We start from the raw sequence: 23,366 nt of genomic DNA on the forward strand, positions 1-23,366 counted from the left end.
TGATTATTGATGACGCTGAAGAGAATAGTTTTAAGTAGGAGAGGAGACAAAAGCTATATTCCAAGGTATTGTATAGAAACTGTAGTAGATATGAGCTCCAATAGGGCAGGGACCCTGTCTTAAAGTTTATTTCCTTCCCATTTGTCTAGTACAGTGCTCAGCATACAGTACTATTTGTCAAATGTTTGTCCATAGTTGTATTGAATTAATGGTGAGGAAGTAGAGACATTGATTAAAGACTTTTCCAAAAAATTTAGTAATGAAGGTGTTGGATTCTATTCTAATACCAATATTCTCTTAGTTCAGGTTTAATGTTAAGACAAAATGACCCATTTGCAAATCATTGAAGAATTATGAAAGGGAATTTAAATTGCCCTTACACAGCAAGGGTATGCAACGAGGACAGAGTGGTCCTTAGCTTCTCTGTACAAAGTCCCCATCATTTCCATACTGAAACCCATTTCACATCAGTCAAGGTATGGTGAAGGACAGGATGGTTCAAGAGATCTTCAGAAATCTACCAGATTGGAGAGACTCAGACTCTAGGTGAAAGGAACTTTTTATACCTTGAGGTGACCAAAAGACTGCATCAGGGAAGCAAAACTCAATCAGATCCTAGGAACTGCTTGTCTCCTTTTAGGTAAACAAACAAACAAATAAATAAATAAAAATTTTTGGAAACCAGCAATAACAACAACAAAACCCATAATTTATGTCACATGTTTAACCTACTGTTCAGTCAGTGATATGCATTTAAATGGACATCCCATTGAGATGATCCATCAGTACACTTTGAATAGAGTGTATCAGTCTACAGTGGGATAAGAGGGCCCAGAATTAAACAGAAGGAAAGTAGACTGGATTGCTTTTCTGAAATTGAACCATTCTTTTAAAGAGCTCAATCTTCTGCCTGGGACAAAGGCTCATTTTAAATGCCAATAATATTTGGGTAATACTGTATAACTGCAAGTTCTGGATGACCACAATCTTCAAAGAATTGAAGTTGACTATCATTCAAAGAGCAAATGTGAATGTGAGCTGGATGGAACATTTTGTAGATGAGCACTTTATGTCCAGAAAAATGGTGGAAGGGTGCCATTAAGAGGAATCTGGGTGGCCCCATGTACAGAGTACTGAGCTTGGAGTCAGAAAGAATTGAGTTCAAATCTAGCCTCAGACACTTATTAACTGTGTGATGCTGGGCAGATTGCTTGCTTCTCTTTTCTCAGTTTCCTTATCTGTAAAATGGAGATGATAACTTCTTCTAGAGTAGTTGTGATTATCAAGTGAGAGAACATTTGTAAAGTGTTTTGCACAATGCCTGGAGTCATCATCATTGAAATGCATGACTGTTGTGGAATATGAAAGAGCAGTTGTGTCTGGAGAGCGAAGGATAACCCTTTTTCCTTTATCCAGATTAGTGTTTGTGTAGTTTTAAGCGTTCCTAAGGAAGTTCTAAAGCATGTTAGATGGACCTCCTATAGCAGATTTATGAGATAGTACAGATAGAAATCACAGAATGGATTGTAAAATGGATTGGAATGGTTGCAGTTTGAAATATTGGTGGGACTACCTAAGTAACCTTTAATAAGATCATAGCAACAACAAAGGAAGCATGTATACATATAATTTTGTGTATTTTGCAATATTATGCAAATTTGTATTTTTGCCTCCCTCTCTCCCTTGCACTCTAGTCTTAGTTGTATTTATCGCAGTTAATTCAACGGGTCTGATACATACACACACACATACACACATATATGTATGCGTATATATATATACACACATACACACATATATGTATGCGTATATATATATATATACGCATACATATATACACACACAAGTAGATGGAGAGATAGGTGGTATATTCAGGAACCAGTTTGATTTGTCTTGTGTGTGCATATATATGAGTGTGTGTATGTATATATATAGGCACAAACACACACATATGTATGCATACATACACACACACACACACACACACACACATATATATATCTTTGTAGGTAGATAGAGAGAAAGGTGGTATATGGGAAAATAGTTTGAAAGGATGATGGGCTTAATGAAGACTTTTTAAAATTGGAAGAAACATGAGCATATTTGAAGGAAGGAGGGGAGAAACTATTAAAGGGTAAGACCAAAGGTGAGAGAAAGGAGACGTTTGAGGAGACAATCTGCTGGAGAAGACAGGAGGTAATGAGATCAAGGATGTATGTAAGTCTATCAGCATTGAAAAGAAGCCTATCCAGTTATTAAAGACTTTGAAAAACTTAAAGCATTATAAAAATATTAGTTATCATTATCACAGATTGTAGAAGAAGAGGTTAGAGTGGGAACGATATCAAGAGATGAAGAGGAGAATAGGAAGCTTATGGTGAATGGTCTTAATCTCAGTGAAATAAGAGGCAAAGTCAGCTCAAATGGTTGGATAGCAGGAGTTGGGGGAAGCTTGAGGAGAGAACTTGTAAATAATTACGAAGGAGAGTGGGATAGAAAGTTAATTAGGGAAAAAGTAAAAAGTAAAAAAAAAAAAAGATTTTCTTGCTGCAGTGAAGACCATATTGAGGTTATTTAAAATAAGTTTGTTGTGTACCCATTCAGCACAGTTAGTGGTTTTTTCCAGTTCCTTGTAGAACACTTGAATAATAATGGTGGAAATGGGTGGGGGGAATGAGTGAAAGCAACAATGATGACAATAGCCCTGGGTGCTTGATCCATGACTTTAGGGTCGCATGTAGGTAGAAGTACATACATTTTGGAGCCACCCTATGCAGTGAGATAAATCAGGCCCTGACTAATGAAGACAAAGACCAACCCAGACACAGAGGCCACCAATAACATGAGAAATATACAATAACAATTGTATATAATATATATATATATACAATGTGTATAATAATAACAAAAAATAACAATAACAAACCAAACAACACCTTGAGCTCAATAAATAATTTTAATACCAATATATTTGAACTCAATGAAAGAAGAGTTCATATTAAGATACTACTTTCCCAAAAAGTTAAAACTGTACATAAAACTTCTCAGGCATGGTTTTCTTAATGCTTTAAAAGAAAGAAAAGCTATGTTTCTTTGTCCTTTTAGATACTAAAGATGACTTACCCTCTTCTTTCCCTAGCTTTCAGTCGTGCCCCAATTCCAATGGCTGTGGTCCGGAGGGAACTATCCTGTGAAAGCTACCCAATAGAACTTCGATGTCCTGGAACAGATGTTATCATGATTGAGAGTGCCAACTATGGTAGGACTGATGATAAAATCTGTGACTCTGATCCTGCTCAGATGGAGAATATCCGGTGTTATCTACCAGATGCCTATAAGATTATGTCTCAAAGGTATGGTATTCAACATTCTTTTCTTGGGGGATTAAAAGAAAAAAATTCTAGGGGCATACTTGTAATTTACTGACTATACAGAATAGCTAATGATTTTGAATTTTGCTGTTGAAAAAGAAGAGAATACATTTTGCTTATTTCCCCCCACCAATCCTCAAAAATCTAATTTGTAATTTTTTTGAGAGTATAGGAATATCTAAATCCTTGATTACTTAGATGAATTCCTCTATACCCTTAGAAAAACAGAAAACTCAGATGAAGATTACTAACTTGTTTATGGCAATTAATACACCTTATATTAAGTCTCAGCCTAAATAGTCTTTCTGTGTTGCAGTTTCTTTTTTGCCTAATGTGTTAAATTAATTTGTACTTGTGTGGATTTAAGCAATTCAAAAATATTTTCTTATCACCATGTTATAGATTTCTTATTCTACTTAGAATTTGATGTTAACCAAGAAACATCTTAAATTCTTATAATTAAAATTATTATTTTAAGGCATTTCGCTTCAGTATGATTCCTTAATTGTACTTGGCAAGTCCAGATACTTTGTTCTAGAAGACCAATCCACTCATGCTCAAGGCATTCATTTTCTATATGCACAGTTTCTGACTCCTAACATAGAAAGTAAATACCAGTTGATTAAAACTGAGCCAATGTATATAAGGTAGTTCAAACTTAATTTATCTTATCTTTTTATTTTTATAGAAGCTCCAGTCAAGAACTTATTTTTTGTATTCCTTAAAACATAATGTATCAAATGAATATTAGAATCATATCTTTCCTCATCTTTTAGTCTTAACTAATATTAATTCTTTGTCCCTGATCTTTACTCTGTTTTGTCTTTTATGTTTCATAATTATTGAATATTTGATTAGTAGCTGAGGAATAAGATCAATTCTGTAGATAGTTTTAATGACTTTAAATCAATATTAGTCATAGAAATTATAATGGACCTGATTCTTGGTGATAAAGTAAAATGGATGTTAGGCAGAAATGACCTTTCTGCCTTAATTCTACCACTCAAACAGCCTTTTTTTTAAAAAATTTGACAACTGAAGATCATCATTAATGCTATTGAGTAAAGGGAAATTGCAAGTTTATTTTTCATATAATATATTATTTTTTGGTGGTACCTTTTGCATCATTTTCTTCTTCATTTTTCCCCGTCTCCCACGTTTAACTTAATTGAAACTGTGACAAGGTATTATGAGCTTAGTCCTAAAAGAATTGTAGTCATTCCTTTGTGGCTGGATATTGTAATGGTTGCTCAGCAGTGGTTGCTTAGCTAATGAGGAATGTGCATCCAGAATGATACTTATTATTCTCTGTCTTCTATGTTAAGCAATTCAGCATAACTTCATTTTTTTTCCTCCTGGCTTTTTTTGTTGTGGTTCATTTTTTTCCTCCATGTGTATATGTGCATGGGTGTATGTGTGTGTGTGTGTGTATGTGTGCGCATCAGAGTGGGAGGTTAAGGGAAATGCATATGTGCCATCTGTACTGCACACGGACTGGTACTTAGGATGGGTATTTTTTTTAAGTGGCAACAATATTAAATCTGTTAGTCCTTTAGCTTTTTTTTTTTTTTTGCTTGCCAGTGGAATTACTTTAATTTGCTTGCTGAGATACTGAGTGACTTCCAATGTAAACCCTTGTTCCAAAGCCTGTTAGAAAAGTAAAACTATAATGGATTCTCTGGAACCATTGCAGAAATGTTTGATGAGAGCTCAGACAGGAAATCTGCATAGTAAAATCTTTTATGCCTCCCTGTTTAATAATCTCTATGAAGGTGAGAACTATTTTAATCCTTCTTTATATCCCCAGGGCTTACCTTACATACTGGTTCACTGGTTCATTGATTCTTCAGGTGTACCATAGGTGTTCCAATGGGATGGTGCTATCTTTTTGAGTGCAATTTTGTGATGAAACTGGCCATTCTTAAGAGGATGATAGAATAATGTTGATGTTATATCACCACATATCCAAATTCAATATATTTGACTTTACTGAAGAAGAAATAGTATATGGGTCCTGTAAACCTTGAGGAAGGCAAAGAACCACTTAAACTGAACCTAATTTTTAATCTCTCCGGGAAAGGTTCAGGAAAATGAGAGCTTAATGGAGTTTTAAGACAGCTTAAAGGTTCTATGATATGGTTAACTTTTGAAGCAACAACTAAAATCTTTTTTTTTTATAAAAATATATATGACCACAGGAATTGTTCCCATTCCATTCTTTTAAACTTTAAAAATTAATTATATTCAGGAATGAACATTTTTAAATATAATGAAATCAGGATGGTTATCATAAATCACAACAAAAAATACTAAGAAATATACCCATCTCCTTGTGAAGCACTGAGAAGCATCAAATCCTAACTAATCAATCTGAAAGGAACTCTAGAGATTATATAATCCAAATTCTTCCTTTTTTTTCTTTTTATAGATGAAGAATCTTAGAACTGAAAAGGTCAAGTCATTTACTTTAGGTCACAAGAATAGCAAGTGTTAGAGCCATTTCTAACTTGAAATCCTATGCTCTTTCCATTGCACTGTGGCATTTCTCTGGCTTATTGTTTTAAGTTATCATTGAAAAGGAAAGTAATACTAATATGTGCCAGGTACTGCACTAAGTATTTTTTAACAAATACCTCATTTGATCCTTACAATTACCCTGTAACATATGTGCTGTTATTGTCCTCATTTTACAGAAAACTAAGGCAAACCAAGGTTAAATGACTGGCCCAGGGTCACATGGCTTATAAGTGTTCTGCGTCAGAACTCATCTTGCTATCTTCAGGTCCAGTGCTTTATTCACTGTGCCACCAGCTGCAAACAGTGAAAAAGAATGTCTACTTGATGGGCATATACATATAGTACCATATACATGAATGGTAAGGCAGGATGCATAGTGGATAGTCAACTTTGAAACCAAGAAGACCTAAGTTCATTCTTGCCTCTGAGGAATATGTGTTGTGTGACCCTGGCACTTAACGTCTTAATGCTCTGGGCAACCTTTTAAGACTAAGTTGCAGAGAAGCGAATGGCCTATATTGTCAAACTCTTCCCCTAGGAATTCCCTATTTCAATTTAATCACAGTCTCTGTACTTATCCCTATGAAAAATTATACATATTTAAATATAGGGGCACCCCTTCTCACACCTGAGAAACTTCAGCTTTAGGATGGTCTATGGGTTTCATTCAAACAAAACCATAATTCCAAAGTCCTTACTAAAGCACATATTTCCCCTTGGTCAGCCAAGTGACACAGTTAGTCAAAAACAAGGGTATTTAGTGATTAGCATATTAAAAAAATATCATTATTTTGCCCATAAATATATAGGCCCTCAGTAGGGAGAAGAAGTACTCATAGTCATCACACATACAGTAGCCATGGTACATGCATCAAGGAGCATACATGAAAATAAATGAGAATTCACCTCATTCGATTTCAAGGCAACATGTTAGTGCGGCCCTACTGCTTCCTTCTGTTCTCTTGATGGCTGTTGGACATGCAGTCTCTAATAGTGTTTACCCTTTGCTAATAGCTTCTGGGCTTTGTCTCTTCAGAGCAACATGCCAGCCACCTTTGATGCAGTACCTTGGCTAGAAAATTTTTCCCATGTATGGGAATAGTGACAGCCCTTTAGCAGTAGCCACTATATTCAGGTAACAGAAGTCAAGCAGTATGTACCTGAGAGATGAAGTCTTTTCTTTTTGACCCTTTAGTCTGGAAAAAAAAGATCATGACTCTCTTTTTTTAAGAGTTAGATATTCCCTAAATTCTCTCTGGCTTAGTATGTAATTGAATTTGAAAAAGAAAAGGAAGTAATTTAAGGAGACAAGGTCATGGTCCTCTATTCCCATAGCCTTCACACCTGTTTTATTGTCAATGACTTTCCCTTTTCATTATATTTTTAATCATTTAAAAACAATCTTCCTGTTTATATAAAATTGTGCATATTTCTTTGGATGAATTGGAAGGGCTAACAAATTCCTGAATTTCGTAGTTTTTTTCCCATGTCTACAGAAAAAAAGCTTTAAAGTCCAACTTTACCTCCCCAAATACACTTAATTCCCAGTTCACCAACATCCACACTTCCATGATCTTTACCTCACTCCACCTTCATCACATTTGAAATGCCATTCTCTTGATTTCATCATCACTTCAAAGCATCCCACTTCTGCAATCTCTAACTTTGAAATCTTCCTGATCATTTCTGTACTCCTTCCATATCTACTTCTCCTATACCTCTTTTTTCACTCTCACTGCAGCCTCTAGTCATTCTACCCCTCTTGAATTTTCCAGGTCAGCATTTCTGTGCCAGGTTTATTTAGCTCCCTTCCAGAGTTTGACCCTTGAATATAATAATTTCCTTGTTGCTCTGTGCTTTACTCTCAAATCCCTGGCCATGTTGCTCTTTCATGGCTCATCCATTTCCAGATCTCAGCTCTTTTACTCCTCTGATTCTGTACACATGCTATTGAACACCATTTCAAGAAGTCACATAACCTTGGAGAATGAGTCCACTACAGATTTATTTTATGTACTTTTCTTCCCTCATTAATTATCTTTTGAGTTCCTTAGAAGCTGTTCTAAACCTTTTACAAGCTCAATCTACCTATCCAACCACTTTTACCTCAGCAGAGGGTCTTGCCTCATAATTCACTAGACAAACCTAAGCCATCAATATCTGGCTCTCTCTTTTCCCCACGTCCACACTTGAACATCACCCACCATTGAAAATGCAACGGTCCTTCTCTTTGCCAATATTAGTACTGTTGCTTATTGTTTGCATTTTCCCCATTACCTTAGGAGTTTGCCTCATCAATCTTCCTCTATTTCACCTAAATTTTCAACCTTCCCTTATCTCCTAAGTGCATTCTGTTGCTTTCAAACATGCTGAGATCTTCCTTACCCTTTTAATTTAAAACAAAACAAATTAAAACAAGCAAAAAGCTTCATTTGACCCTATAATCTACTCAAGTTATTGTTTTATATGTTCAAAGTCTCCCAATCAATCATTCCTCAACCCTTTTCAATCTACGTTCTGTCAATACTAAGTTATTGAAACTGCTTTAGTCAAGGTCACACCAAAGATATCTGTACTGCAATGATAATGACTGTTACATGCTGTACTGCAAGGATAATGAAATGAAAATGACCTTTCCACCCCATCACCTCCTTCTGGATGTCTTCTCTTGCTGGATATTCTTTCCTTTAACGGTTTTGGGACCCTACTTTTCCTACCCAATTAATCAATCTTTCAGTCAACAACAAAGATTTATTAAGCACCTACTACATTCTAGACATTGATCTCTCTCCTTTTAAGGAGTTTTCCTTCTACTGAGGGAATTTAACACAATATGTTTACAGATGAGTAAATATAGGATATACACAAAACAAATACAAAACAATTTAAAAGGATCAGTGTGTCATCAGCATGGACCCAAACTGTAAATGATTTTCAGCACCAAAAAAAGGAGTTTGCGTTTTTAATAGAGACAAAAAAAAGAGTGTCTAAAGAATCTTGAGTAGAACAGTGACATGGTCAACCCTATATTTTAGGAATATCATTTTGACATCTGGGTAATCAATAGGTGGGAGAGGGGTTAGATTGGAAGCCGGTAGCTTAATTAGTAAACATGTGATGAGGACCTCTACAAAGATCAATAGAGAGTTCATATAATATTAGTAGAGGTAAGAAGACAAGTATAAGAGATGATGAGGAGGTCATATTTTCAAGACTTGGCAACTAATTGAATAAAGGGGTAATGTGTGAAAGTAAAAAGTTGAGACTGTAAACTTGCCTGGCTAAAAGAATGGTGGTACTTTCCACAGAAATAAGTGTTACAAAGAGAGGTAGGTTTAGGTAAAAAGTTAATAAGATCTTTTAAAATTCTTTTGAATCCTTTGCAGAATCATTCTCCATACCTTACTCCCTATATGTAGATATACTCCAAGGCTCTTTGCTGGGCTTCTTTCTTTATATTATCTCTCTTGATGGTTTTATCAGCTTCAGTAAGTTCAACTGCCATATCTATGGAAATAATTCCATAATCTAGCCCTTATGACTGTCTTATGCTACAGCCCTGCATCTGACTGCTAGCTGTTTCTGTTGGGATGTCCCACAGACATCTCAAACTCATTTTGTGCAAGACTCTTGTCACATACTACAATGCATTTCATTATTTAATCACTTGTGTCCTATTTGTCTTTTCTTTCTGTCTAGATCATAAACTGTAAGAGGACAGGTATTGTTTCTTTTTTTATGAGTCCTACTACTGCAGTGATTAAATGAATGAAAAAGCAAGCATTTATTAAGTATTTGCTGTATGCCCAAGAACCTTGCTAAATGCTAGAGATATAAAATAGACAAAGGGAAACTACCCTTCTCTCAAGGAGTTCACACACAAACTTCAGGAAGAAAATATAAAAGAAAGTTTAGCAGCAAGACAGATAGGAAGTTCCAGGGCTCATTCCCATATATCTGGATACTGTTTGCATGACAGTGCCAAATGCCTGGAGGATAAAATGGCAGGTCAGCAGGTGCTCAATAAATATTAACTGAATGTATTTTTATTAAGCTATTCTCTTGCTTTTAAAAAATATTAAATCTATCCTTTCTATAGTTTCTACTTTTGGCCCTTCACTACAAGTGGATTTTTATGTAATGCATAATGATTCATTAAATTAAAATGTTGACGTGATTAATAGAAAACCTATGAAAGCTGAAACATAATATGTTAATTTCAGGTTAGGACAAATTCTATAGGAGAATGTCTAAAGTGACAACTTATAATGGAGAGCACTAAAAGGTCAGTGACTTTGATTCGACAGCCAGTGACACTGTTTCTTAAAAGTAGGTCTGTCTTTAGATCATCATGACTGCTGCCAGAACTACTTTTATCAGTGGAAAGTCATCCTTTATTGGCCAGTTAAAGACTATTTTTGACATTTATGGTATAAACGTAGATAGCTTACTGGCATCTTACTTTACTTCCTAAAGTCCTCTTTCTATGGTGCCTTACCATTAATTAGAAGGCATTTTAAATATCACTTGTTTTACAAATGAGTAAACTGAGACCCAAAAGTATGCAATGTATTTCCCACAATTATTTTGTTAGAATGTGGAAACTCAACAAACATTCCATAATGATTGAAGCCTAATCCATTTAAGTGTGATATAAAGGGAAAGAGTTTTGAACCTGAAGTAAGATAATCTGAATTCAAATACAGGCTTTATCATTTACTAGTTGCCAGTCACTTCTTTTCAACTCATTGCCTTTGCAAGGACTGTTATCCATGCCTGAAATGCATTCTCTTCTCACCTTTACTTTCAAAAATCCCTTTCTTCAATCAAGATTCACCTCCTGTGCTACATTTCCTGAGAGTACCGTTTCTGGTCCTTCTTCTGGTGGATGGTATCACCGGTCTCCACAAATTACGTTCATATGTCGTATCTGCTTGTACCTCTTCTTTTAGTAGAATGCATATTTTTTAGGAGCAAGGAATATTGTATCATTTTGTCTCTGTACATTACTTTTCAAGGAAGTAAATAATAGGTTTTTGTTAAGTGAGATTAGCCTCAATTTTCTTATCAGCAAAATGATGTATACTTGTACCACCTACAATACAAAATGGTATTACAAAATGTACTTTGTAAATTGTTTGAGTATTGTGGAAATAGTTTTATATAAGCTTTTAGTAAATGATTCAAGCACCACCAGTGTCTTATTTAATCTATTTCTTCCCCAAGAGCTCAGTACAGTAGGTGTACAAAGTATTATTTAAGAAATTCCTGAATTGCTTATAAATGAAAAGACAGTAAATGTTGGGGACACTGGTAATCCAACATTAGTACAAAAACCAATGCTCTTGAGGCAAAAAGCAGGCAACCACCTCTGTCATCATTGCCATCAAGCTTGGGATTTGTAGCAGTCACACTCTGACTAACTTCTTTTGAGAATCCTGCAACTTCCCCTTGCATCCTGACTCCTAATAAGTATTGGTTGAAATGAATTGAAATCTAACCTTTCAAGTGATCATAAGGCTGATATGTAGGATGGAGGAGGCCAGAGCCACAGCTTGGCTCCACTTCAGGACAAAGGAACATAGAAGAAGTTGTGTTTTAGGCAAGAGATGGAGAAGCAACTGTAGCCCTGAAATATTTAATTACTGCTGATAATGTTTCCCCGGACTGTTTCATATTTCAGGCCAGTGCCACAATTTGGACTTGCTTGCCAACAGTTCCCTGTCACTGTAACCTACAGTGTTGTCTGGATTTCCATCTTTAGCAAACTTCCTATAAATGTAAGCTTTTCCTTGTTAAGCCCTTGTCCAAATCATCATCTTCCTTGTCATCACCTTCATCATCCTTTTCAACAAATGTTTCAAATTTACTCAATATTTTTCAAAGCAAATGTTCAACTGTTACAGCACTGAAATTATTCCAAACAGAAATTGTCATTCTCATTTTGTCAATATTGTCTCAAACTACCACGCCAATGACATATTTTTTAAAAAAATACTGATATATGTGATGAATATATAGGTATATGTAAACCACATGTATGTATATAGTCAAAATCTGCCTAATTGTGGCAATCACATATAAAAACAATAAGAATAATGTTTTCATTATTCCTATAAAAGGTAGTTACTCACTTTTCAGGTGAGATTAAAATAGTAAAAGCACAAAAGAAACATTAATAGTCACATATGTGTATATTCAATCCATATGCTGTCTTACTCCAGTGATACGATCAACGTATGTTTCCTCCATACATATTCCATATAAGGCATTACCATTAATACTCTTTTGTACCCTTTAACTCATTATGACTCATTATTATTATAGTTGGAGTAGTTTATCAGATTAAGTTTCATCTCACAATAGAACAAAGGAAACCTACACACAGATGCATTTTAATGAGGGAAAATTTGGAAAGGTCTGAAGTATAGAATAAGTGTGATATGACACTGTAGTGTTAGGTCCCTGGGCAAGAGGAAGAAGCATGAAGCTACTGTATGTCTGTTGTTGGGACAGAGAATTAAAACAACAAATAAATGGAAACAAGGACTGCTGAAGATAAACTTGGCTTATTTTACAATCTGACGTTGCTGGCCCAGCTTCTAAAGCTGTGCCCTTGGCCTTTCAGATTTCCCACACCCATTGATTATGCCCAGTACTACTTGGATTCTGTATCATATACAGTACCAAGCGTCCTCATTACACAATAAATATCCAGAGCCAATTTCCCCACTAAAGCTAATGTCTCTTGGTTCTGGGGTTCTGCTGTAGTCCTTAAGACATATTACCTGGTATTACTCATACTCAGATTCCAGTCACACTGCTTTTGTGCATTAAACAGATACCTATGAGGTTTTTTTTTTTTTTAAATAAAAGATATTAGGAATATCTTTGGGATTTACATGTACTTTTAAAAATAGCTTGTGTTCATAGAATTATTTCTATAATTACGACCATTAAATATTGTGTTTAAAGGAGGGTGGGCTTTCTTTTATGTTGAGATCTGAATGTATATATTGACTTCTAACATTTGAAAGGGAAGCTTTCAATGAATATTTAAAGTAGAGAAGTTTAAGTACATTTTAGAAAGTTTTTATTTAAAGGATAATTAGATTTTTTTTAGCTTTACTGCTTTTTTTTCTCCACTTGTCAGTGTTAAAGCAGTAAATGCCCATTTAAAAACAGCAACAAAAAAAAAACAGAATTCATTCATCATATCTATTCTGTGTGCATTATAGGATATGGAATGTTGTTTGTGTGTGTGTGTGTGTGTGTGTGCGTGTGTGTGGTATGAAGTTTCTTAATCTGGTATTTTAACGTAATGGGGAGATGACCCTGGATTCTTGGTGGCAACACTAGTGAAGAGTTAGTTCTGGCAAATCTTTAAAAAGTAGGAAGGCTTTTAATGTAGCATTCAGAATGGATTCTATGTCTATTGTCTAAGGATCAGATAACAATCAGATCTTCAACAAAAGGTTAGTCATAGAAACTCACGAATTTTGATCTACTAGGACCTGGGACATAGAGGGTCTTTTGTTTTATGCTCTACTAAATGAAATAATGGATCCTTCTAGCTACCTGAGAGAAAGGAGGGAAGGAAGGAAAGGGAACAACAGTGTGTGTGTGTGTGTGTGTGTGTGTGTGTGTGTGTGTGTATGTATGTAGACAAATGTTAACAGACAGTATGTCTGGGCTCCAATTCCTTCTCTGTCATTGTGTGATCTTGGGCAAGTCACCTCTCTGCGCCTTGGTTTCATTTTTAAGACAATGAAAGAGCTGAATAAGGTGATTTCTGAAACTACCTTGAAAGCTTTCTTTATATGTGACTCCATTTCACAAACAAGGCACTGGTTGTGTGTCTCCTACTTTGTCCCTCTTTAGCTTCCTAAGGATGAGGTTATATTTTATTGCAAGTCTTTTGATTGTAACACAATTGTATTTTCAAGTAAGGAGTCACATAAGAAGATGTTGCAAACACAAAGAATTTCTCACCTTTTCTGTAAAGTCATCCCTCAGTTTATATAGTAGCACTACAGGGGGTTTTACAGCTTATGAAACATCTCTGGAATTTCTCTTACTGAGAAAGTAAGAACCTTTTCAGTGATGAATAAAATAGAAAATACCCATGACAGGTTCATAAGTATCCATAGTTAGGGAATGTTCTGTGATACATATTTAGCGCTCCAGGAATACCCATCATGAAGCTAACACTCTGAATGATTCCTTTGGTTGATACAGATAGGATGTTACACTAGGTGTTATCTTTTGTACTTAATGTAGGCATTGTATAAAGACTAATGAAATCAACATTTCTACTTCAGTTCTCATACTTTCACCTTTAGCCACATCCAGATATCATTTGATTAAGACATAGTATTTCAAAGACAACGGTTAGTCTGTTTCTAAAATTAAGAGCAAAACTAGACTTACATCCCCAGAGTCAAGAGGCCAAGAATATTGTGAGCCAGAGCCTAAAGCTGAATTCTTCACATGCCTTTCCTTTGCCTATCAGACCAAATCTTTTCCTTTACCTCTTCCCTCAGAGGAAATCTTTTCGATGAGAGCCTACAAAGAGAACTCTCTAATACCCCTTGCTAATATCCATCCATCATTTTAATTGTTATAGAAAGTATGCATCATAGTAGTGAGAATAGGTAATTCTGATGTAGAAAATTTACTTGCTGATGCAGATCATCCAAAGTTGTATTCGGCTAACTAAAGTGCAAAGTTGATGGAAATTAGTTGGCTCAAACTCTCAGGACCCTTCTGAAAATTAACCCTTTAACATGTTATTTTGCCCCCTTCCCAGTTGTTTTCTGCAGAGTTCTGGGTATTTACATTTCTTCTTTGTCTGTCTGCATTTGTGTATACGTTGTTTTGTGTAGTCTAACACCCATTTTGTCTCAAAAGTCTATGGTCTTTATTTTATTTACCAATGAATTTTCTTTAAAGTCATTTTGACCCTATGGGGAACAATGACAAATGAGACTTGGACTAATTGTGAATGAAAAGAGAAACACTGAAACAATTTTCTTACCAAAAATTTTAGTATTTTATGACTTGTTTAATGTTTACAATAGTTATTGTTGAAATAAAAAAATCAAAATGTTGAAACAGTAAAATACACAAATAATGGTAACATTTAACAATGGAGTGTTCTACTATGACATGATAAGAAATCATCATACTCTTATTCACTCTGTAGAAATAAGGCTCTATGTTGTCAAAATTTAAAGGTAAAACTCGTTGTGGGAAGAAAATGATTAAAACTAGATCATGCACTGAGTAAATGTTTTCATCCTACTATTTCTAATTTTCCATTTTAATTATCTTAGGGGAAAAAAGTTTTATGTATATTTCCAGAAGTCATAGTTATGCTGCTAAGCTGTGGAATTTTAGGTTTTGCATGGCTTGGCAGTGTTTGGGTTCATGATTCATCAAATTAAATACTGCTGATGAGTATAATCCCACTATGTGTGTAGTGGTCCTTCATGTTTATTTTCCTGTAATGCCGTGAAGAACCCTATTTGGTAAATGTTTGGGTTGGGAGCAGGGATGATATATGCATAATAAACCCTTAAATTAAATCTACACTAGTAACATTTTATCCACTACTTTCTTAAGTTTATACAATCAACACAACAATAAATCAAGCTCTACTTTGTAGCATTTTCTGAGATGTAAATAACTCTTGCTGAAAATTTAATAGTCAAATGAGCTAATAAAAGGCAATTCCAACACTGCCCTTGTCCATTCCATGTCAAGATGATTGTGATATCCTGAGGAATTTCCAAATGTAAAATAATGTTTTTAATCTTGAGAATAGTAGTCTCAAATTAATGTTGAAGCCTTCTTTCCTGAACTGTTCTCAGGAAGTTCACTAGTAAGCTTCTGCAAACCTTCTTCTGTTGTCTATTTTGTTCTCATTGTTGTCCAACTTAAATGATTTTGTTTCCAAATTTAATGGGGACACAAACTATGGAGGATCATGTTCTTGATTTTGCACATTATGTCATCACTTTCAAATGAATAGACCAAGAGTAATATTGGATCAAAAGGCTTTTATCTATGTTTAATTATTAATTAGGTAAGATTTATTCTTAACATTTCTCTTAAGGCTATGTGCCCACTAAGAGAATGAGAGACATGCATTTGATTTTGGCATTATACTTTTATTTGTTTTTGTTAAAAGATATATTAGGGAAAAGAGGATGATAGAATCATATATTTAGAGCAAAAAGGGTTGCTAGAGGGCATCTTCATCATAGTTACCAACTTTTAGGGTCAAGGAAATTAACTAACTTGCCCAAGGTCATAAAAGTTAGTGACTGATGCAAGATCTGAACCCAGGTTGTGTGAGTGCTCTTTCCCACAGTTCCCCTACTGAGGGTAGATGGCTAAATGAAAATGCTTTTCAGAGACAGTCGAGATATTTAAGTCTAATTTCACTTTTCTTTTCTTATCCAAGGAGAACAAACCTTGCAATGTAAAGGATAGAACAAAAATAACTAATGAAGAGTTGATACCCAACATAAATAGGGAGATATTAATAGCACATCTAGTTGACCTTGATAATGTCAATTCACTAGGTTCCAATAAATTCAGGGGTGGGGAGCTTGTGGCCTTGAGGGCACATGTGGCACTCTAGGTACTCAAGTGAGGCTCTTTGACTGAATCCAAACTTCACAGAATAAATCCCCTTAATAAAAGGATTTGCTCTGTAAAACTTAGACTCTGTCAGAAAGCTGCACCCAAGGACCTAGAAGGCCACATGTGACCTCAAGGTTGCAGCTTCCCCACCCCTTGTACATCCTAGGTTACTGAAAGAGCCAGTGGGTCACTGAACCATAGTCATTGATATTTAAGAAGTTTTCGAAAATGGAAGAAGGACCACAGAACTGGAAAAGGGCAGATGTTTCCCTTTTAAAAGGCACCAGGAGGATGAAAGGAAAGAGAGCACTGGCGCTGGTAAACAGAATGAAGTCTGTAAAATATAAGCCAAATAAGCTTAACCTGAAATATTGGCATACGTCTAGAACATATTATTAAAAAGATAGAATGTATTTTTTAAAAAGAGTGGGAATGTGGTTCTGGATGTTGGTGGAACTGGGGAGTGTGTTATCACTCTCATCACATATACAGTCCCCAAACAATGGCTAAGATTCTTGCCAGCAAATTAATTGCAGTGCAAATCTGGAACAATTGGAATTTAAGTTGCCTCTAAGTGTGTTAAGCCCAGACTCAGCTAGAGGTCTTTCGGGCAGGTAGAGTAGAAAGTAGTTTTTGGGACTTGAGAGAGGTGCTAGTAGCTCCCAAGATCCCAGGGAATTTCCTTGCTACCTGCTTTTTAACCTGTTTGCTGACAGCATTTATATATTTTTATTCTTTGGATTGCTTTTAAATCTCTTTGAAAATAGCATCTACCTGAGGTTATATAGAATGATTTTTAGTAAAATAATGGTCTGTTTAAATCATTCTGACTCTCCATGGCCCATTGTACATGATGAATGATACCAGGTCTGAGAGGTGTTAATGGACATCTAGAAAATGAAGCAATAATCACAAAAATCCTACCGCCTTCCTCAGGAGCAGTTTATGCTAGGCTAAACTAATTTCCTTGTTTGAAAGAGTTACTGGGCTAACATCAGCAGAATGCTAGAAATATATTTTTACTGGATATTAAGCAAAACATTTGACAAAATCTTTAGTGCATTTTTTGTGGAAAAGATAGAGATGTGGGGTAGTTGAGAGTTGGATTCAGAACTATTTGAGTGACTAGACCTTAAACCTAGTCATTTATTTGATATCAGGTTGGAAGAAATTTCATAGTGGATGAATCTGTGCTTGGTTTTCTGCATTTTACTATTTGTATAATGATTTAGATAAAGAAATAAATAGAATGCTTTTCAGATTTACAAATAGCACAATGATATAGTCACAGCTAACAGGTGTGTTATGTGATGTTAGAAGTCTGGATCAAGGAAAGGTAGGTTAGATGAGTCTAATAAAATAACATCTGCTCAAACTGGATGGATCTGTGGTTGATGATGGAAATAAGGCTATCCAAACCTGATTATTCTGTAGAATCCATACCCAGGTTCTCAAAACAGTTCCTTCTGGGGTGGGGCCACACAGGTCCATGGTCTTCCCTAACCCTGTGAGGTGCTTCCCTCTAGCCATCTGCCCAGTATCCCTCTGTCTTGCCATGTGACCAGTTCATCTTTTCTTCCTGTGATATAATTCTTTCTTTACAGATTTAAAATGAGTAAGGGTTAAGCTTTATTAAAGGCATCATGGTGTAACTGTTAAGAGTGCTGGTAGGAGGTTTAAGTTCTGCTTCTGACATGTAGAATCTACATGGCCCTTGGCAAGTCTCTTGAACTCAGTGTGACCCTCGAGAATTATCAAAGATTGTAAGCTGGGAACACTTGTTGATCTGCATACTATTCAAGAAAATTTCCCCACTTGAATTTTCCCAGGCTGATGAAATCAGGGACAGAGAAGAGAGGGGTGTAAGGAAATTATGGGGGGAGGGAGAGAGAAAGAGAGAAAAAGAGAGGGCAGATAGGGAAGGGGAGAGGTAGAAGAAAGTTTTACTCTTGGATTCTAAAAATAGGCTTCATAATTTTATCAAATTTCATAAATGAACAATATGGGGTATATATGACTGGACTGGTGGTTTTTTTAAGTTTATGGGGTTTTGAGTGTGATAGCAAGCTCAGTGTGGATCAGCAGTATCATGCGGTAGTCAAAAAAAGTTTCTGCTTCTTGAAAAAGAGATAACAATTCTGATGTACACTGATGTAAATTCTGGAGGATGAGGAGGACAGCAAACATTTAGATAGTGCTTTAAGATTTCCAACGTATTTTAGATATATTATTTAGAGATATGTTATTTCATTTGGTCTTCTCAACAACTTTGTAAGGTAGGTATGATTATCATCCTCATTTAACCTATGAGGAAACTTGGGCTGAGATAGGTCAAGTGACTTTCCCGGGATAATACAATTTGTCCATAGCTGAAGCAATATTTTGCTTCAGATTTTCCTGTCTCTAAGACTAGTACTCTTTCTACTAGGACACCTAACTGCAGCCGGAATAAATGTGTTCTGGGTATCCAGTTTTAAGAAGTTCAGTGATGAGCATTCAGAGGAAGAAAACCAGGATGAAGGAAGAAACCAAGATGATCTTCCATGATTAGTTGAAGGAAGTGAATATGTTTAGCTTGAGGGAAAGAATTGGGATGGAAAGGGAGAAAGGAGACACTTGTTCTGCTTGATCAGGATGGGAGAACAAGATGTAAAGGGTTGGGACAAACTCAAAAACTTGATGGAAGGCCATACTTCCTAATAATCAACTACAAATTGAATGGACTACTTCCAGAGGTAAGGCGTTTAATGGAAATCTTCAAACAAATGTTGGATGTTATCTGATGAGATATGTTGTGGAATGAATTATTTTTCTGGTTTGTCCTAGGACATCTCTGAGATCCTTTTTAGCACATGGATTCAATGATTGAGCCTCTCTAAACATTACTTTCCCCATCAGTATTCTGTAGTGAGAGTTAATGAAATCAAGTATAATTAAAACCTATGCAGATTTCTGTGAGAAACAGGAAGAATTCCTAAATAATGAGGACAGCCCTTTGACATTTCTTGAGGTCAGAATAAAACAAGTAAAGAAAACAGCAACAATCCTTAACAGTGAATGAAATTAAATTCTGTTTCATACATATAACATGGGCTAGTTATATGTGTTGATTAGACTATTAATGAGGTCAAGGTTATGCAGTCAATTCACATATAGGCTAATTGGCTTATCACAGAGGAATCAATACTTTCCATGGCCACAGGATGATTGTATTCGCTATTTTTTCAACAGCATACTGGTTGTAGATAAATCACTGAGAGTATGTGGTTGGTGAAGTATAAACTAATCATTGCTTCTGAGAAAACAGTTCAAAGAGCGTGCATTCCTGATGCTAGGTTAACATCTTTACAAAAGAAAGACTAACTCTTGGTAGAAATTTATCAAATTGCTTTATACTTGGATTTATGTTCTATTAAAATCATCTGGGCAGAGGGGGATGAAGCACTTTGAAAATGAATTAGTGAAAGAGAAATATGGGGATAGGGGAGAACATCTTATAATCATTTTCCTAAACATTAGAAATTTCATGGGAACAATTTTATTTTTGAAGGAACATTTCAGCAAAGGTTGACTTGTGCCTGATAATATAAAACAATTCTTGAAATTGTGTGACATTTGTAGGTACAAAAAACTTGAAACAGATGTTACTAGCTTGAATGGAAAACAATTAAATCTCCAGAGTTAGGAATACTTCGCATGAATAACTTGAGAACCTAGAAAGTAGAATGACTGAGAGTACTAATGCCAACACTTGTACATGAAAAATCACATGGTGTAAATTGGATCATGTTTCCTTACTTGTGGTTTCAGACAATGAAAACATTAATAACAGGAGATTTTCAATGACATAGTTGGGATAATTAATATACTGGGAACATTTCTAGAAGGATTTAATTATTCTAAAACAGTTAATTAATAATTATAAAGATTTCTTCATAGTGAAGGGACTAGGGATTGGGACCTATAATTCCACTATAAAAGAAACTATATAATGGGAAAATTCTTTCATTATCTCAAGGTGCCTCATATTTTAATGGGAAAATGTCTACTAGATCTCACTGATCGAGGCAGTTAAAGGAGTTGAAACTGGAGGGACAATTAAAGTATAGCAGGAGCACTAGGCATAAGAAATCAGTGGTAAGTTAGGTCCTAAGTTAGGGGTTATTTGCCAAAGGATGTTTTTTGGTCTTGTTCTTTACTTTTCATTAGAATGTTTTCATAGGCAGGATCTGGACATGCAGGCATATGAAAGAAGGGTCTTCATATAACTAAAGGTGGAAAAGGTCACTTGTAGATCCTGATATAGTTCTTTTAATAAAATTTTAAAATGTGGCTCTAGAAGGTCCATTATGATGATGAAGAAATAAGATAACTGTTGATCCACGCATGATTTTATGAATTGTGTGAAATAAAATTGCAATCAAGCATAAAGTTAATATGTGGTTTTCTAAGCAAAAGAAGTGGCAAGTAGGGATACTTATTGTAGGTTTAGTGGCCCTCATTTCACTTTGAGTTTGACACCACTCCTTTAGAGCACTGAGAGATTGTCATTTGTCCATGGTCAGGTATGCCGTGTCATAAGGAAGACTTGAACTCAGGCTTGTCTGTCTCCAAGACCTGATACCTATTCAGTAAAACATGCTAATTTTCTAAGAATTTAAAAGAATTTTTAAAAAAATCCCCTTATATGTGAATCAACTTTACATGTTGCCATTTTTTTTTAGCTGATGAACCAAGAATTCACATGCTCAAATTCTCTCTCTCTCTCTCTCTCTCTCTCTCTCTCTCTCTCTCTCTCTCTCTCTCTCTCCCTCTCTCTCTCTCTCCATCCCCCCTACTTATCTCTCTCTCTCTCCGTCCCCCCTACTTATCTCTCTCTCTGTCTGTTCCTTCCATGTGTCTGCTTCTCTATCTATTCTGTGTGTGCTTATATGTATGTATATGCATGTGGATTATTTGAGTTAGGTTGGGATAGCATTAATATGAGCCTTATTGTAAAATAAATGCTACGTAATGGAAAATACACTAACCTAGAGGATCAGGATGCTTGGATTCTAGTTCTGGCTCTGTCACTAACTAGGCATGGGATAGAATATAAGTTTCTTAGTTTCTTCATGATAGGAATTTTCAGTTTTGACTTTGTATCCCCAGCGCCTGGAACATTGCAGATGCTTAAGAAATACTCCTTGATTGAGTGTGTGAACCTTTGTTAGTGCATGTAAGCGTTAGTAGAATGAAGCTCTTAGACTGCATGATCTCTAGCATGCCTGTCAGCAATAAAAGTTCATGATTTTGCTAAATGTATTTTTCAAATGATAGATTCTATCAGGTGTGGACTTGTATTTTTCATGTATTTGCCAAAATAGCAACTGAGAACATGTTTTCCCCTCCCCTTCCTAATCTTTGGCAATTCAGACTATGACTTATCAAATGGAGCCTTTAAAAGGAAAACTGTTTAATCAGGGTTCATTTCATCACAAAGCAAAATACAAACCTTTTGGTTCCTCTTTTACTTCTAGTTTGAAATCAGGGATTTTGCCCTATACATAAATTAATCATATCCCCAGTCTATTATTAGACCCACTTATATGTCAGAGTGTTTATGTAGGATATGGTATGATTAATGAGAGTGTAGATTCCTACTTTTGTCCTGAGTGGCTTGAGTGGAGGAACTAGCTGTGTACAGGAATCAGAACTGCATGATCTATTTAGCATTATTGTGGGCACAAGCTGGCTTCTGATGTCTTCTAAGAAACATCATGTTCTTCATCTCAGAACAAAATTTGCAGCCTTCTCTATTCTAAGTAGTAATGCAAGAAGCTAAACTAATGTATCTATTTTCTCTGTATTTTCTGAAAAATGAAATTCTGTGAACAATTACTTCCTCATTTTCTTTAGAAATAACAATACAAGTTGAAAGAACAGTACTTTAAAAAATAGGTACTATTTTTTCTAAAGATAACGACTTTTAATTTTCATGTAGACCTTTATTTATACTCTTTACGTACTTTTTAATATACGCTTTTAATATGTTGCTTAAAATAAATTTGAAAATATTTTGGACTTGTTGATTAATGCTAAATGCAGTGCAATTAATTTTTTGTTCCAAATGAATCACACCATTTACTACACAGTATGTAACATTGACTCACTTAGTTATTCTGTGTTAACAAATAAGAGATGTTGGTCCTGTTTAGAAATTCCAGCAATTATTTTAATGGAACATGTGGAATGGCTTAAGTATAGTTTAAAAATGTAATCTTTATATAAGCAAAGGGAAGAATTAAATGATGATAAAACTTTTCATTTAGGCATATGATAGTGTAATTCACTTTTCCTAAAAAAAATACATTTGATTATCAGGTGATCATTAATTCAGTTAGCACTAATCTAGGTGCAAAGCAGTGTCTGTAGACTTTTTTTCATTTTACTTCTGCAGTGCTAATATAGTAGGCTTTTGACTGTCTAATCACTAGCTTTTTTGTTCTCAAAATTATTCAGATCTTAATTTGAAGTTTGACTCTACAAGTAGAGGTTGAAAAAAAAAAAGAAAGAAAAATAAAACAGAAGAAAAAAGGCCAGGTTGGCCATTCCGATTGATGTTTGTGAGAAGTCAGGCTAGAATAAAGGCTGCTAGCTACCCAGGGTTAGGGAGCCAACACAGGGAAGGGAAATAAAGAAACCAACAACAACAGCTAACTTTTATAGAGCACTTTAATGTTGGCAAAACTCTTTACATATGTTATCTCAGTTGATCTTTGTAAGAATTCTGGGAGGTAGGTGCTATTATTATCTTCATTGAACAGGGATTAAAAGAAAGGCAAAAAA

General features: G+C 35.2%; 1 protein-coding gene across 7 annotated transcripts in view; it reads left to right on the forward strand.

The window, feature by feature from the left end:
* The window catches only part of ADGRL3 (adhesion G protein-coupled receptor L3), a 941,368-nt gene that overhangs the window by 425,513 nt on the left and 492,489 nt on the right, over nt 1-23,366 (forward strand). For all 7 annotated transcript variants that reach the window (XM_072620873.1, XM_072620870.1, XM_072620866.1 and 4 more), the window contains one exon: nt 3,140-3,353. In XM_072620873.1, coding sequence (XP_072476974.1) covers nt 3,140-3,353 — 214 coding nt within the window. The remainder of the gene's footprint in view (nt 1-3,139; nt 3,354-23,366) is intronic.

The sequence above is a fragment of the Notamacropus eugenii genome, chromosome 6 (assembly GCF_028372415.1).
Source record: "Notamacropus eugenii isolate mMacEug1 chromosome 6, mMacEug1.pri_v2, whole genome shotgun sequence".
Taxonomy (NCBI): Eukaryota; Metazoa; Chordata; class Mammalia; order Diprotodontia; family Macropodidae; genus Notamacropus; species Notamacropus eugenii.